Here is a 17802-nt window from a genome sequence, read left to right as displayed (position 1 = left end):
AAGATAGTCCTTTTCAATTTTGATTATCTATATATTAGTTCGTTTCTATTTCAAGATATCAATATCTATATATTAGTATTAGTTCTCAATTTCGATTATCTATATATTAGTTCGTTTCTATTTCTAGATATCTATTTCTATATATTAGGACTAGTTTTTTTTGACAATTTATATATATGTATTAGTTAGTAGTACTATTAGTTAACTATCTTAGTTTTGTGAGTTCTTTCTTCCATGAACTGTCGGCACAAGTCATACATTTTTTTTCTGTGGACCGAGGCGAAAGGGGGCTCTGTGCCATGAGAGAGAGAAGCACAGAGGTCAACCGGCTTTAAATATGAAACATGGTTTTATTAGATCATTTTAAAAAAACTACTACATGCAGCTACCAAGAAGGGCTATGTAGTACAAGATGTTGACAAAGGGGAGCGCGGCTGAATCTGAATTACTTTGTAACTATCGTTCGATCTACCATACAACACTTGGCTGAAGCAAAATTAAGCAAATCAAAAGGCCGAGAGCAGAACTGGATTGAGAGGCTAACTTGGAGCAGAGGGCGCGCCATTCCATACCACCATTGCATTCCGTTCGATTTTCACTGCACCACCCGTAGCAGCAGCAAGATCTGAAGGAAGATGTAGGATACTCCCCCGATGGTGGCGTACCGGAGCTTGCTCTCCCCCTCCAGCTCGGCGAAGTCACCGTCAACGGACTTGCTAAAACCCCCGGCGAGCCATGCCACGTTCTTGTACCCGTCGTCGTGCAGCATCCTCACCGCAATCAGCGACCTTGAATTGATTAACAGCCCAGCCAAAAGCTTTATCCACATCAGTCAACGTGGACAGTACAGGCATGCCACTTAATCATCCGTTTGTCACCGCAGCAAAGTATATATAGTCTACTAATTACCTGAGGCCTTCGCCGCATGCGACGAGCAGCTTGGCGTCCTTCCCGGCGACGGCGGCGGCGACGTCGTCGAGGAAGCGGTCGTTCATCTTGGTGAAGGACTGCCCGGTCCAGAGCCCGATGTAGCCCAGGTGGACCCACTTCTTGAGCAGCGTCACTGGGCCCATGTCGTCGTCGGCCATGAACAGCGGCACGTGCACGGACCCCCGAACGGCGGCGCGGTCGTGCTCCCAGGCCGGCCGGACATCCAGCAGCTGGAACCCCTCTGAGCCCATGACCTCCACTGCGTCCCTCGGCCGGAGGGCTTTCACCGCGCCCGACCGCACCAGCTCCTCCGCCCCTCCTGCCCACGACGTCGCCTGCGCCCTGATGCGAGAGCGAGACACGCCCGAGGATGCAGAGGAGAAGCAGGCGGCCGCGGTCGCCGCAGCACCCATGGCCATGGATTCCGCCCGCTCGTGCTTAGTTTCTTCAGCTCCGTGCTCTGGCGATTGGCTCGTCGTCCCCTTGCCCTTGCCAGGGAGCCATGGAAGGATACGTTTCCAGGTCTCTTATCCACTATGATTTTCTTAGGTTCAATCAGCACCGTCGACACAGCGGGCCTCTTACATTCCTGATCGCACGATCACTCCTAACAGATCAGGCGGTGACGGGAAGCAACTCAAAAGTTTTTTCACGGTTCTACCAGCCGCCAAAAGGTCTTACATCTGCGACAAATCAATCTAATCTACTCCAGCTAGCTATCATATGACACGCATGATACACTACAACACATGTGCAATGCAACACACGCACTCCTAGTCTGCCGGCCAAGAGGTGACTAGACAAACTCGAAGCTCATGAGAAGCTTCACGCTCTTGAACTTCATCCCCTTGTGGTCGAAGAGCGGCACGGTGCGGATCCCCGGCCACAGCTCCGACACAGGAAGGACGGTCTGCCCGCCGAAGTCGTCCTCGTTCACATCGTACTCGTGCACCTCCACACGCAGCAGAGCGATCTCCGGCACGGTCAGCGGGAAGGTGAACCCATCTTCCCACATCGGGACCCAGCTATCCTCCACGACTCTAGTCTTCCTCATCACCGAGTCCGACGGAACTCCGGCTATGCCCACCTGCTCGTTGGGCGGCATTCAAATTTCAGTTCTTGCTTCAGTTGGCGTTCACTTGTATACATTGCACGCTGATTTCCAATGTTTCTGGCACTTCTTTTTGGATTCTACTTATCATTTTGATGATGAAACACAGTGATTCTGGCAATACCTTTGCATAAAAATCTGGAGGGGAATATGAATCGAAATGTGTCTGCTTAAAATCCTGCTGCCAACCATCGCCCATGTACACTTTGACCTGAGAACCAGTAGGCACGTGAAACCCGTTTCTGAATTTCAGAAACGAAAAAGGAAAGGAAGGAATGCATTATGCACCTTCAGTGTTTTCTTTACAGGTAAGTCTGCTGTCGGATCGAAAACCTTTCCATCCGGACAAGTTTGCATTAAGAAATCTGGTTTCTTCACATAGCCACAGCCTCCATTGGCTTTGTAAAATCCATTCATTAACCAAAGGGCTCTGCCGTACCCCTGCAAAAATAAAATGGCAGGCCTTATGTTAGCAACAACTGAAGAGCGCATGGATAACGAACATAGCACAACCAGTAGCAGAGATAAATTGTCAACCAAAAAAAAACATGCACCATAACGCAACTAATCAAGGCAATTCACATCCTGTAACTGGAGATCTGTAAACAGTAGGTATCCAAACACAATATAATATCTTGCTAAAATCACAACTGCACCTGCATATTGAACGCCACCATTTGAGCACCATGCACCCAGCCAAGAAATGGGTTGTAGTTGGATGAATTGAAGCGGGTCCCCTTTGGGTATATTCTCAGTAGATTTCTTTGTGTAAAGCTGCTTGTAACAAACAGGATGAAAACTTCAGTAAGACAAAGAGAAGTGGATCCTAACAGTTTTGATTCACAGAAAAGGGAATGATATGACTGTGTCCCTACATTGTTTCCTGGTCAATTTAATAAATTTACTAAGCGAACCTCACTATCTTCGGACCATGACATGCTGCCACTTTTGCAAGTTCTTGCTCACTCAAACTGAGGCGCCTAACTTTCTCCGGGTCACTCTTCAAGGCGTCAACAAGAGAACCCTTCGGCTTTCCTGCTTTAATAGTAATAAGGTGTTTATACTCCAGTGGTGCATTCTTGCGCACTATCTGTTCATCATCTTCATCTACACCTCTTTCGGGGTATGACATATCGTCCTGATGGTGATTAGTAAATCTCGACGTAAAGATGATGTACGAAAAAAAAGGTAGAAACGTTTTGCTTAACTTTGAACCAATTACCTTGTTGGCATCTTGCAACTCATCCTGAATATCGGGGACTTCTATACCCCATGCTGATTCTTCATTTTCTCCTTTGCTAAACTTTGGCTCAATGTCTCTATCTTTCATAGTACCACCCTTTGCTTCAAGGTACTCCTTTGGGGGCTTTGTTGAGAGGATTACACGCCCCTTTAGTGCTTCCGGTGAAGGAAATTCTTGAAGATGTTTTGATTCAGGATAGTACAGGATATCTCCAAATACTTCAAGGACCATCTAAATAGAATTCAGAACTACATTCGAGAGAATCATCCAGACAAGATATAAATTATATAAAGAAAATACAGTACCTTAGCTACTTTTGCCTGAAGATCAGATGTAAGGTGATCTTCTAATGTTATAATAACAGGGTAGGGAGATGCGACAAAGGCATATTCTTTGATGGATGTCAAACATTTCAAAAGTGACACTGGGGCAGTAAGTGTCCTACAAAGAGTCAAAGAATTAGAATGAAGTCAGCATATGGAATGCACTTTGTATTTGCAGTACAGTTATCTTGCAACAAATAAATGTTGTAGAAAGCTTCTTGAAGGAAGGATTTGTCATATGTACCTTCCATGGAGAATATCTATGTCATCTTTAGAAGAATTTGGCCACATGTCTAATTCAATTACACGAACACCTATTTGCAGTGCCTTGATTATGGGAGCATCACTACAATCACTGCTAAGTTGATTGCCAGTAAGATATGAGTTGTGTCCGGTGTATATGAAGTAGTGGGACAAAGGTGCATTCATGTCATGATGGACCTGGCAACCATGAGATTTACAGTCAACGGACATCTCAAACCAAATACCACACTCTAAGTTACATCAAAATTCAAAGCGGAGCTTGTCATGCTAATCCACAGCAGATAGTTGACACCAAAACTTAAATAAATAAAGCAGATAATGGCCAACGGAACATTCAGATACAGCTAGTCATCAGAGCTTTGTAGAGATTTAGTTATACTTTATACTAAAGTGTATGTGTAATTCCATATATCAACCATCAGCTTGCTGAGCATGATGCACCATGATAATGACACTACATTCGAACACTTAGGCAAGGCAATGCCTAATGCCTTCACATCCCACAAAGAGTTTGTATGTCTTTAAGTTTTGTAGCAGTTATGATAAATAACTTAATGCAGCATCTAAGTAGTATTTGGCACCAGTGTGGCTGCCACATCCAACTACAAAAGAGCAATCTGCATTACGGTTCGAGAAATACCAAGACATAGTCACATGATCCTGTGATAGCGACAATGGCTGGTAATATTCAAATAACATGTTCACCACGAAGCAGTTTGCCAAGCACAAGTCCCCTTCTAAACTGTGATGATCAGTAAGGCCGTAAATGCCACCAATTCACCTCGTCGTGTAACCTGCGCAGGATGCTGATTGCTACCTTTGACTGACGGATGGGCGGGTTGAGGTCCTCGGAGAAGAGAAAGTTGTGGAAGTCGTCGACGGTGAGGGCCGGCCTTCCGAATCGCGGGGTGCGGCTGCGGCCCTGGAGGAACCGGTCCACGATCCGATCCGCCGCGTCCATTCCGCCGTCGCCGTCGAGCTCCCCGGTGGCGGCTAGGTATCGGCGGAGCTCGTCGACGCCCATGTACGGCGTGCCGCCGGAGAAGCGGGAGAAGAGCGTGCGCACATCCTCCGGCGTGGTCGCGTCGGGCGGCGCGAACCTGCGCGTGAAGAAGATGCAGCACTTGTACGTCCCCATCTCCGCCGCCTCAGCCTCGGCGCCCGGTCCCCCTGGATCGCCCGGTTTTCTCTCCTCGTTTGGTCCCCGGGGGAGGAGACGTGTGCGTGTGGGAGGCGCCTCAGGAGAAATTTCCCTCTCCATTTTGGGATTTCTCGTTCCCGCATTGCGAGTTTTGAGGGCGATTCGAAGGTGGGGGGCGGTGTGAGGGGGAGGACGGGAGACGCGGAGGCGAGTTTGTAACTTCCAGGAGGAGGAGCGGTTAAGTCTCGCCATTCATCTGTGATCCCTCTCTATACTTGTGTACAAGATTTTCTTTTCCTTTTTCTTTTTGATACTAATAACATAGTACACCTTTTTCTTTTTGGAAATACTACTATAGAACTAGCATCAGTTCCTTAAGATTTCCGAGCAAATATGACGCCAACCGTCCAATCAATCAATCCGCATGGATCTCGATCCTCTATATTTCCCTCGGCGATGTCTCGGCGCGGGTGTTGTGGCGGCAGCCCGTGGTTTCCGACCAGACCCCGGCGAGGGTGGTGCGTAATATGACGCGGGAGGTTCGGTTCATCGCCGGCGCACGGTGTGGGTCACTGCGTTCAAGGTGCCAGGAGGTGGCCACCGACTACTACTGCGGGTCATGGCAGAGCCGCGTTCAGCGCGCCGCCGTGTCGGCCATGTCCCTCTTCTTCTCCGATGTTGGCTACGTCCATTGCGGAGGCGGCAACACCTAGGTTGCCTCCTATTCCTTGCCATCGTCTGCATCTCTTAATCGCCGTCCACCAGCTCAGTTGCCCTCCGGTCCCCCTGAGCTCAGGTTGGAGCTCTTCGATGAGCCACCTTTCTTTTCCCCTTTTTTCCCACACTAACTCGTCCGCTGTGAACTCGAGGGTCCCGGAGCGAATGTTGTTGAAAGAAGACGATGAAGACGCCATCAGCGTCATAGCTTCCATACAAGCTTGCCCATGATGGACGCCAACTGTCATAGATATTTCGCTGACAAGACCTATAGGATTGTGATTGGAGGAGCGTCATGTCCACCGAATGGTATTGATGAGAGTACACACAAGGAATAATACAGGTTTGGGCCCTCGTCGAAGGAGGTAATATTGTACTCCTGTGTGTAGTGTTCTTGCTCTTGCGTGTAGGGTTACAAGTGAGTTCAAACCTCAGCCGACTGCCCTTCTTCCATCTTATATAGAGTGCGTCAGGAGAGGTGCCATAACAGGCTGATATAAATGCTAACAATAACAGACATTGATACGTCTTCAATGTATCTATAATTTTTTATCGTTTCATGCTATTATAATATCAATCTTGGATGTTTTATATGCAATTATATGTCATTATATATCATTTTTTGGGACTAACTTATTAACTTAGTGCGAAGTGCCAGTTGCAGTTTTTTGCCTGTTTTTGGTTTTCCAAGATATCAGTACCAAACGAAATCCAAATGCCACAAAAAAATTTGATGATTTTTTTCTGGACATAAGAGACCCTAGAAGATTCGGGAGAGAGTCAGAAGACGAAGGGTGGCTCACAAGCCACCAGGGGGCACCCTGGTGCCTTGTGGGGCCCTCGTTGCAAGATAAATCAATCTAGTTGGCCAAAGAAAATCAATAGATCGGAGAGAAATACGAAGCTATAACGCATATAGGGGTTCAGAGAAAACTCAAATAATATTCATGGATAGATCTGATCATAAACTCATAATTCATTGGATCCCAATAAACACACCGCAAAAAGTCATTACATTAAATAGATCTCCAAGAATATCAAGGAGAACATTGTACAAAAGATTAAAGAGAGAGCAGAAGCCATCTAGCTACTAGCTATGGACCCATGCTACTTGTGAGCTGCTTTGGGATTTCCTCGAAGAGGATAGGAAGATGCGATACAGTAGAGATAAGTATTTCCATCAGTTATAAAACCAAGATTATCAATCCAGTAGGAGAACCAAGCAACGACTCGTGAACAACACCTGAACACAAACAACAAATACTTCCAACCAAATGCGAGCAAGGGGTTGTCAAGCCTGATAATCCCAAGTGTAAGAAATCATCATAGCAATTTCCAAAGGTGGAAGTGATATGTATGGAGTGTCGAACCCATAAGGAGCTAAAGGTAATATCAATTTTCTCTCAAGTCCTATGTTCCACTGATACGACTCCACGTACACCGAACGTTTGCTTTCATCTAGAAACGAGAAATAAAACTACGCTATGGGTATAAAGAGAATAGCTTTGCATAATATCAGAGAACTAAAATATTAAAATAGGTGTTGTTAACATAAAGTTAGAATATATTATTATATATTATAAATAGCGGGTGTGGAATAGTGCTGGATCGATGTATTATCCTAGACAATTGTTAACAAGATCGGTAATCATTATTGTAATTTTATATGAGGGAGAGGCATAAGCTAACATACTTTCTCTACTTGGATCATATGCACTTATGATTGGAACTCTAGCAAGCATCCGCAATTACTAAAGATCATTAAGGTAAAACCCAACCATAGCATTAAAGTATCAAGTCCCCTTTATCCCATACGCAACAACCCCCTTACTCGGGTTTAAGCTTCTGTCAATCTAACAACCCATTATAAGTGGATCATGAACGTATTGCAACACCCTACAGAGGGAATCTTTCACGTGTTGCGCAACACGGAAGGCACCATAGGACAGCACCAAAATAAAACATACAACTCAAACCAATCTAAATCATTAATCAACCCATAAGACAAAAGAAATCTACCCAAAACATCATAGTATGACAACACATCATTAGATCATAATATGTGGCATAAAGCATCATGTTCAAGTAGGGGATTACAGCGGGGTGCGGGAGAGTGGACCGCTTAAAAGAGATGAGGAAGGTGATGAAGATGGTGATGTTGTTGAAGACAAGCACCGCGATGATGGTTCCCCCGGCGGCACTCTGGCGCCATCGAGACAGAGAGGGGGAGAGGGTCTCTCCCTTGTTCTTCCTCCTCCATGGCCCCCAGTGATGATGGCCCCCTCCGGCAGGGTGCCGGAGATGGGCTAGATTGATTTTTCGTGGCTACAGAGGCTTGCGGTGGTGGAGCGTCCGATCTAGGGTTCTTTTCAGGGGTTTGGGCATTTATAAGAATTTTTGGCGTCGGTCTCACGTCAAGGAGGTGCCCGAGGGGCCCACAAGCCCTCGCCCCCCCGGGGCGCGCATATGATGACCCACAAGTATAGGGGATCAATTGTAGCCTCTTTTGATAAGTAAGAGTGTCGAACCCAACGAGGAGCTAAAGGTAGAACAAATATTCCCTCAAGTTCTATCGACCACCGATACAACTCTACACACGCTTGACATTTGCTTTACCGAAAACAAGTACAAAACTATTTTGCAAGGATAAAACTATGAGTACTTTGCGAGAATAAAAATACGGATAAATTGCAAGGTAATAAAAGTGGAAAGCTTTTGTCAATAAGAAAGTTATTTGTCCCTAGGCAATCGATAACTAGACCGGTAATCATTATTGCAATTTTATTCGAGGGAGAGGCAAAAGCTAACATACTTTCTCTTCTTGGATCATATGCACTTATGATTGGAACTCTAGCAAGCATTCGCAACTATTAAAGATCATTAAGGTAAAACCCAAACATTGCATTATAAGGCATCAAGTCCTCTTTACTCCCATACGCAAACAACCTACTTACTCGGGTTTGTGCGTCTGTCACTCATGCCACCCACCATAAGAAAATCATGAACATATTGCAAACCCTACAGTGGGGATCCCTCATGCTTGCGCGACACGGAGAGCACCATAGGACAGCACCAATAATAAAACATTCAACTCAAACCAATCATGATCATCAATTAACCCATAGGACAAAACAGATCTACTCAAACATCATAGGATAGCCATACATCATTGGGAAATAACATATAGCGGTGAGCACCATGTTTAAGTAGAGATTACAACGGGTAAAAGAGGGGTTACACCGCTGCATAGAGGGGGAAGAGTTGGTGATGACGGCGGTGAAGTTGTTGGTGTAGGTCGTTGTCGCGATGATGGCCCCGGCGGTGTTCCGGCGCCACCGGGAGAGAGGGGGAGAGAGCCCCCCTTCTTCTTCTTCTTCTTCTTCTTCTTCCTTGACCTTATCCCTAGGTGGGAGAAGGGTTTCCCCTCTGGTCCATGGCCTCCATGGCATGGGAGGGGCGAGAGCCCCTCCAAGATTGGATCTGTCTCTCTGTCTCTCTCTCTGTTTCTATGTTTCAGATTCTGCCCTTTCACCATTTCTTATATTCCCGGAGATCCGTAACTCCGATTGGGCTGAAATTTGGACATGATTTTTATCCGGATATTAGCTTTCTTGCGGCGAAAGAAGGGCACCAACCGCCTTATGGGTTGGCCACGATCAGGGATGCGCCCCCTGCCTCGTGGCCCCCTCGGGCATCGTCTCACATTGATTCCACTTCCCAAAATTTACATATATTCCAAAAAAATCTCCGTCAATTTTTATCCCGTTTGGACTCCATTTGATATGGATTTTTTGTGAAACAAAAAACATGCAACAAACAAGAACTGACACTGGGCACTAGATCAATATGTTAGTCCCAAAATAGTATAAAAAGTTGCCAAAAGTATATGAAAGTTGTAGAATATTGGCATGGAACAATCAAAAATTATAGATACGATGGAGACGTATCAGCATCCCCAAGCTTAATTCCTGCTCGAGTAGGTAAATGATAAAAAAGATAATTTTTGATGTGGAATGCTACCTAGCATAATCTTGATCATGTAATCTAATCATGGCATGAATATTAAGACACGAGTGATTCAAAGCAATAGTCTATCTTTTGACATTAAGACAATAATACTTCGAGCATACTAATAAAGCAATCATGTCTTTTCAAAATAACATGGCCAAAGAAAGTTATCCCTATAAAATCATATGGTCTGGCTATGCTCCATCTTCACCACACAAAGCATTCAAATCATGCATAACCCCGATGACAAGCCAAGCAATTGTTTTATACTTTTAATGTTCTCAAACCTTTTCAACTTTCATGCAATACATGAGTGTGAGCCATGGATATAGCACTATAGGTGGAATAGAATATGATGATGGAGGTTGTGTGGAGAAGACAAAAAGGGAGAAAGTCTCACATCGACGCGGCTAATCAACGGGCTATGGAGATGCCCATCAATTGATGTCAATGCGAGGAGTAGGGATTGCCATGCAACGGATGCACTAAGAGCTATAAGTGTATGAAAGCTCAAACTGGAAACTAAGTGGGTGTGCATCCAACTTGCTTGCTCATGAAGACCTAGGGCATTTGAGGAAGCCCATCGTCGGAATATACAAGCCAAGTTCTATAATGAAAATTCCCACTAGTATATGAAAGTGATACTCAAGAGACTCCCTATATGAAGAACATGGTGCTACTCTGAAGCACAAGTGTGGTAAAAGGATAGTAACATTGTCCCTTCTCTCTTTTCTCTCATTTTTTATTTTTTATTTTATTTTTTATTTTTTTGGTGGGCTTTTTTGGCCTCCTTTTTATTTGGGCTTCTTTGGCCTCTTTTATTTTGATAACCTCACATGGGACAATGTTCTAATAATGATGATCATCACACTTTTATTTACTTACAACACAATATTACAACTCGATACTAGAACAAAGATATGACTCCATATGAATGGCTCTAGCAGTGTACCAGGATGTGCGATGATCTAGCATAGCAAAGATATCAAAAAACGGACAAGGCATGAAAATATCATGCTAGCTATCTTACGATCATGCAAAGCAATATGACAATGAATGCTCAAGTCATGTATATGGAGATGATGGAAGTTGCATGGCAATATATCTCGGAATGGCTATGGAAATGCCATGATAGGTAGGTATGGTAGATGTTTTGAGGAAGATATAAGGAGGCTTATGTGTGATAGAGCTTATCATATCACGGGGTTTGGATGCACCGGCGAAGTTTGCACTGACTCTCAAGGTGAGAAAGGGCAATGCACAGTACCGAAGAGGCTAGCAATGATGGAAGGGTGAGAATGCGTATAATCCATGGACTCAACATTAGTCATAAAGAACTCACATACTTATTGCAAAAGTCTATTAGCTATCGAAACAGAGTACTACGCGCATGCTCCTAGGGGGATAGATTGGTAGGAAAATACCATCGCTCGTCCCTGACCGCCACTCATAAGGAAGACAATCAATAAATAAATCATGCTCCGACTTCATCACATAACGGTTCACCATACGTGCATGCTATGGGAATCACAAAATTCAAGACAAGTATTTCTACTATCCACAACTACCGACTAGCATGACTCTAATATCACCATCTTTATATCGCAAAACTATTGCAAGGAATCAAACATATCATATTCAGTGATCTACAAGTTTTATGTAGGATTTTATGACTAACCATGTGAATGACCAATTCCTGCCATCTCTCTAAATAGATATAAGTGAAGCAAGAGAGTTTAATTCTTTCTACAAAAGATATGCCCACACTCTAACAAATATAAGTGAAGCAAAAGAGCATTCTACAAATGGAGGTTTTCTATGTGAAGATAAACAGGCAATCCAAACTTCAAATGATATAAGTGAAGCACATGAAGCATTCTATGAAGGCATACTCAAAAGATATAAGTGGAGTGCAATGAGCATTCTATAAATCAACCAAGGACTATCTCATACCAGCATGGTGAATCAAAGAAAATTGAAAACTAAATGCAAAAGACGCTCCAAGATTTACGCATATCATGTGACGAATAAAAATATAGCTCCAAGTGAAATTACCGATGATTGTTAGAAGAAAGAGGGGATGCCTTCTGGGGCATCCCCAAGCTTGGTTGCTTGGGAGTCCTTGAATATTTCCTTGGGGTGCCTCGGGCATCCCCAAGCTTAGGCTCTTGCCACTCCTTATTCCTTCATCCATCGTGATCTCTCCCAAAACTTGAAAACTTCAATGACACAAAACTCAACAGAAAGCTCGGTAAGATCCGTTAGTATAATAAAGAAAATCACTACTCTAAGTACTGTCGCAAACCAATTCATATTTTATTTTTGCATTGTAGCTACTTTAATATAACTTTTTCATGGCTTAATCCACTGATAGAAATTGATAGTTTCATCAAAACAAGCAAACTATGCATCAAAAACAGAATCTGTCTTAAACAGGACAGTCTGTAGTAATCTGAACATTCATCGTATCTCTGGTACTCGAAAAATTCTGAAAAAATAGGAAAAATAAAAAAATGTATAGAAAGACAGTGCAAAAATTTTCAGAACCGTTTGACGTTCCAGTAAAAAAATGTAAAATCGCGCACTACAGCCAAAGTTTCGGTTCTGCACCACACAAACCAACAAGCAATGTAAACATTCTAAAGGCAAATCTTGGCACATTATTTTTATAATACAATGGAATTGTACAAGGGGATAATTATTTTTGTTGAAAAGTTTCTGTAATCAAGATTCACAAAGTTTTCGTGAGCATGAACAAAGTTCAAGGAGCTCCCCCACTTCAACAATGCTTGTCTCTCTCACTTTCACTTTCCTTTTTGAAAAGTTTTGGGTTCCCCTATTTATTTTTTGTTTTTAAACTATATAAAAGCACTCAACAGAAGTAAATGACTCTCTAAAACTTCCAGGTTGTCTCCCTGGCAGCGCTTTCTTTAAAGCCATTAAGCTAGGCATATAGTGCTCAAGTAATGAATCCACCCGGATCCCAAGGTATATCAAAGCCAATTTTAATTAAAATGATTTGTGATTTAGTAGTGAGCACAAAGTAACGTATATCATGCAATGACGAAGTCTAACTCTCTTCCTATGCATTGGCGTGTCATAAAAGAACAATTCATGCACACATAGTAAAGGCCAATGCATAGTATAAACAGTTTCTTGCAATTTTATCATATTGGAAACATGGAGAGGAGGAGATGTAGTTCCTCTCTCATAATAATTGAAAGTAGGAGCAGCAAGTACATGCATATTATATCTATAAGGGCAAACTTCTCCGATATAGTGTAGTCGAGAGAATTCAAATAGATAATAGGATTATCATGCGTGGGTGCAATAACAACAATTTCATGTTTAACATAAGGAACTATAGCAAGTTCATCTCCATAAGCATAATTCATATTGGCATCTTGGCCACACGCATAGCAAGCATCATCAAAAAGGGACATTTCAAAAGAATCAACAGGATCATAATAATCATCATAGCAATCATCCTTCGGTAAGCACGAAGGGAAATTAGACAATGTATGAGTTCAAGAGTTACTCTCATTAGAAGGTGGGAACGGGTATCTAATCCACTCTTCCTCCTTTTTTTCTCCGCTCTCCTCATCATCTTTTTCATCCAATGACCTCACAGTTTCATCAATTTCTTCTTCCATAGTCTCCTACAAAATATTAGTCTCTTCTCGGATAGCGGATACTTTCTCAATAAATTCATCAATATCATAATTGTATTTATAATTCTCATAGCAATATTTAACGATAGCTAAATTTTCAGGTCTATAAGCTGAATCATCAAAATCTTCAAACTCTTTAAACAAAGATTCAATTTCATAAGCACCCATAAAAGCAACGCATTCTTCTATTTGTTCCACATCATAATAATCATATATACCATTAGCATAAGAAGCCAAGGTTTCATCATCATTAAATTTACATGAAAAGGGAAGGTGTGGAGTCTTCATCCTAGAGCAACAAGTATAATCATATCTCAAGCATAGTTGCCGAGCATACCAATGCAACATATAAATTTGATTCCATAATAGTTTCCCCTTTTGAGTCAAGCGATAATCCCTAAAGTATTCACGTTGATCCAACGTTACTCCCATTATAAAGTTGAATGGGGTTTTCTCAGGATTATAAAAATAGTACATAATATCTTTCACATAATGAGCATCGAGGGTTTTAGGAGATTTCTCATCTCCATGAGTAGCAAGTAAACCTAATTTTTTGGTATTTCGTGTGGCAGCGGCGCCAGAAAAAGGTCTTGATGACCCACAAGTATAGGGGATCAATTTTAGCCTTTTTCGATAAGTAAGAGTGTCGAACCCAACGAGGAGCTAAAGGTAGAACAAGTATTCCCACAAGTTCTATCGACCATCGATACAACTCTACGCACGCTTGACGATTGCTTTATTGGAAACAAGTATGAAACTATTTTGCAAGGATAAAACTATGAGTACTTTGCGAGAATAAAAATACAGACAAATTGCAAGGTAATAAAAGTGGAAAGCTTTTTTCAATAAGAAAGTTATTTGTCCCTAGGCAATCGATAACTAGACCAGTAATCATTATTGCAATTTTATTTGAGGGAGAGGCATAAGCTAACATACTTTCTCTTCTTGGATCATACGCACTTATGATTGGAACTCTAGCAAGCATTCGCAACCATTAAAGATCATTAAGGTAAAACCCAACCATATCATTATAAGGCATCAAGTCCTCTTTACTCCCATACGCAAACAACCTACTTACTCGGGTCTGTGCTTCTGCCACTCACGCCACCCACCATAAGCAAATCATGAACATATTGCAAACCTTACAGCGGGGATCCCTCACGCTTGTGTGACATAGAGAGCACCATAGGACACCACCAATAATAAAACATGCAACTCAAACCAATCACGATCATCAATTAACCCATAGGACAAAACGGATCTACTCAAACATCATAGGATAGCCATACATCATTGGGAAATAATATATAGCGGTGAGCATCATGTTTAAGTAGAGATTACAGTGGGTAAAAGAGGGGTTACACTGCTGCATAGAGGGGGAAGAGTTGGTGATGATGGCGGTGAAGTTGTTGGTGTAGATCGTTGTCGCGGTGATGGCCCCAACGGTGTTCCGGCGCCACCGGGAGAGAGAGCCCCCCTTATTCTTATTCTTCCTTGACCTTCTCCCTAGGTGGGAGAAGGGTTTACCCTCTGGTCCATGGCCTCCATGGCATGGGAGGGGCGAGAGCCCCTCCGAGATTGGATCTATCTCTCTGTCTCTCTCTGTTTATGCGTTTCAGATTCTGCCCTTTCACCATTTCTTATATTCCTGGAGATCCGTAACTCCGATTGGGCTGAAATTTGGACACGATTTTTATCCGGATATTAGCTTTCTTGCGGCGAAAGAAGGGCACAAACCACCTCACGGGGTGGCCACGAGGGTCAGGGGCGCGCCTGCCCCCCTGGGGCGTGCCCCTCTGCCTCGTGGCCCCCTCGGGCATCGTCTCGCGTTGATTCCACTTCCCAAAATTCACATATATTCCGAAAAAATCCCCGTCAGTTTTTATCCCATTTGTACTCCGTTTGATATGGATTTTCTGCGAAACAAAAAACATGCAATAAACAGGAACTGGCACTGGGCACTGGATCAATATGTTAGTCCCAAAAATAGTATAAAAAGTTGCCAAAAGTATATGAAAGTTGTAGAATATTGGGATGGAACAATCAAAAATTATAGATACGACAGAGACATATCAGCATAGGAGGCTTGTGGCTTCCTCGTGAATCTTCTGGTCCTTCCTCGATGCTTCGGGGGTCTCTTTTGGTCCACAAAAAATCACCGTAATTTTTTAGCCCATTCCGAGAACTTTTATTTCTGCACAAAAAACGACACCACGGTAGTTCTGCTAAAAACAACGCCAGTCCGGGTTAGTTCTAATCAAATCATACCAAAAAAATGTAAAATTATTGTAAACATGGCATTAATACTTCATAAATTAGAGATACGTTGGAGACGTATCAGCATCCCCAAGCTTAATTCGTGCTCATCCTCGAGTAGGCAAATGATAAAAGAAATAATTTATGAAGTGTGAATGCTAGCATAGTGCGTAAATTTGATCAACAATAGTTCCAAACACTTAGTCTAGTATCATTATATATCATAAACAATAGCTCATCTCATAAAACTTCTCATGATCAAGTAACAAGCTATTCACATGTTAAAGTATAGACCATAAAGTTTCTTGAAAAACTAACAAACTATGCTTTCAGTCACCAAACAATTGCAATTCATCTTATTTTCAGGAAGGGTCTATGTAAGAGCTTTGATTTAGCAAATTCCACATACTCAACTCTCATATAGTCTTCCATCATTGCTAACACTCAAAGCATATTTTTAGAACAAATAGCATACGTCGAACACAGAGAAAGATAGGGGCTTAATGTTTCGCCTCCCAACTTGTTTATCATATAGATAATTGTCAACAATAATAATTCATGATCAAATATATTTGAATGGCCATATATGCTTGAATCTTTCCCGGCCACATGATGCTTACCAACTAAAGAATAATTGAGGTTGAAATAATAAGGAATACAATTGACTCTTGCATAAAAGTAGATACATGAAAGTAAAAGATAGGCCCTTCGCAGAGGGAAGCAGAGGTTGTCATGTGCTTTTTATTTTTGGATGTGCAAACCCTTAATGCAAAGGAACGTCACGTTGTATTGCCCTTTGTGATAGCAACCTTTATTATGTAGTCCATCACTTTTATTTCTTTACCATCACACGTTCGTGCAATGCTTATTTTCCCTTACAATAAAAGATCATACATATTTAGGAGCAATTTTTATTGATTTTCGCATCGACGACAACTTACTTGAAGGATCTTATTCAATCTATAGGTAGATATGATGGACACCCATGGCATGAAACGGGGTTTAAGGGTTTTCAGATGCACAAGTAGTATCTCTACTTAGTAAAAAAATTTGGCTAGCAAAAGATCCTAAGCAACCACCACATGTTGGACGATCCATATCAATATAACTTCTATACAAATATACCCAAACATAACTCATTCGTTGGCTTCCCTGTCCAACTTCAACTAATTTTCTCAAGTTTGAAAATAATTAATAGGGCTCACAATCAAAGAAGATGTCCCGATGGGTGTTTGCTAACTTTCAATAAATTTTACCACCTATACTTCTTATATGTGGATTCATTACTCCCGATGGGATAAGCATATAAAACATATATAATTTCATATTTATGATATTCAATTCATTCAACCATTTACTCATAGGATATAAGTGAAGCATGAGAGTAAATGACAAAACTACTCCAGAAAGATATAAGTGAAGATCAATGAGTAGTCAAATAGTTAAATAGCTATGGGAGGATTCTCTCTCATTCAAGATTTCAGATCCCATGATTTTATTCAAACAACAAGTAAAATGAAAATACGCTCCAAGCAAAACACATATCATGTGACGAATAAAAATATAGCTCCAAGTAAGGTGTACCGATAGTGTTGAAGACGAAAGAGGGGATGCCTTCCAGGGCATCCTGATACGTCTCCGTCATATCTATAATTTTTTATTGTTCCATGCCAATATTCTACAACTTTTACATACTTTTGGCAACAATTTATATCATTTTCTTGGACTAACACATTGATCCAGTGCCCAATGCCAGTTCCTGTTTATTGCATGTTTTTTGTTTCGCAGAAAATCCATATCAAACGGAGTCCAAATGCGATAAAAACTTACAAAGATTGTTTTTGGAATATATGCGATTTTTGGGAAAAAGAATCAACTTGAGATGATGCCCGAGCGGGCCAGAAGGCAGGGGAGCGTGCCCTAGGGGGTAGGGTGCGCCCTGGGCCCTTGTCGCCACCCCATAAGGTGGTTGGTGCCCTTCTTTCACCGTAAGAAAGCTAATATCCAGATAAAAATCTTGTTAAAATTTCATCCCAGTCGGAGTTACGGGTCTTCGGGAAATTAAGAAACGGTGAAAGGAAAGAATCTGGGAGCGCAGAAATAGAAGGAAACACACACACACACACACACACACAGAG

General features: G+C 42.3%; 2 protein-coding genes across 2 annotated transcripts; both read right to left on the bottom strand.

Moving 5' to 3' along the window:
- Nucleotides 1–330: 330 nt before the first annotated feature.
- Nucleotides 331–1491, bottom strand: LOC125552061 (rhodanese-like domain-containing protein 10). The gene is made up of 2 exons (XM_048715525.1): nt 910–1491; nt 331–788 (listed from the first exon to the last, which is right to left on the bottom strand). The coding sequence occupies exons 1-2, from the start codon at nt 1347–1349 to the stop codon at nt 596–598; spliced, it is 633 nt and encodes a 210-aa protein (XP_048571482.1). The 5' UTR covers nt 1350–1491; the 3' UTR covers nt 331–595.
- LOC125552060 (phosphoinositide phospholipase C 2-like) lies at nt 1471–5254 on the bottom strand. The gene is made up of 9 exons (XM_048715524.1): nt 4689–5254; nt 3852–4048; nt 3590–3725; nt 3264–3515; nt 2956–3179; nt 2698–2815; nt 2330–2482; nt 2166–2252; nt 1471–2017 (listed from the first exon to the last, which is right to left on the bottom strand). Exons 1-9 carry the CDS (start codon nt 5130–5132, stop codon nt 1727–1729), a joined length of 1902 nt encoding a protein of 633 aa, XP_048571481.1. The 5' UTR covers nt 5133–5254; the 3' UTR covers nt 1471–1726.
- Nucleotides 5255–17802: the final 12548 nt, after the last annotated feature.

Source organism: Triticum urartu, chromosome 4, assembly GCF_003073215.2.
Source record: "Triticum urartu cultivar G1812 chromosome 4, Tu2.1, whole genome shotgun sequence".
NCBI lineage: Eukaryota > Viridiplantae > Streptophyta > Magnoliopsida > Poales > Poaceae > Triticum > Triticum urartu.
This window is presented reverse-complemented; position numbering and strand designations above follow the sequence as displayed.

Bases quoted from the DNA above. Each gene is read 5' to 3' on its own strand.
- LOC125552061 (XM_048715525.1), bottom strand. From the start codon at position 1,349: ATGGCCATGGGTGCTGCGGCGACCGCGGCCGCCTGCTTCTCCTCTGCA. The intron at 789-909 runs GTAATTAGTAGA...AATCAATTCAAG, and splicing joins GCATGCGGCGAAGGCCTCAG to GTCGCTGATTGCGGTGAGGA.
- LOC125552060 (XM_048715524.1), bottom strand. From the start codon at position 5,132: ATGGAGAGGGAAATTTCTCCTGAGGCGCCTCCCACACGCACACGTCTC. The intron at 3,726-3,851 runs GTACATATGACA...GACTCTTTGTAG, and splicing joins ATAGATATTCTCCATGGAAG to GACACTTACTGCCCCAGTGT. The intron at 2,483-2,697 runs GTGCAGTTGTGA...TTATTTTTGCAG, and splicing joins TGGTGGCGTTCAATATGCAG to GGGTACGGCAGAGCCCTTTG.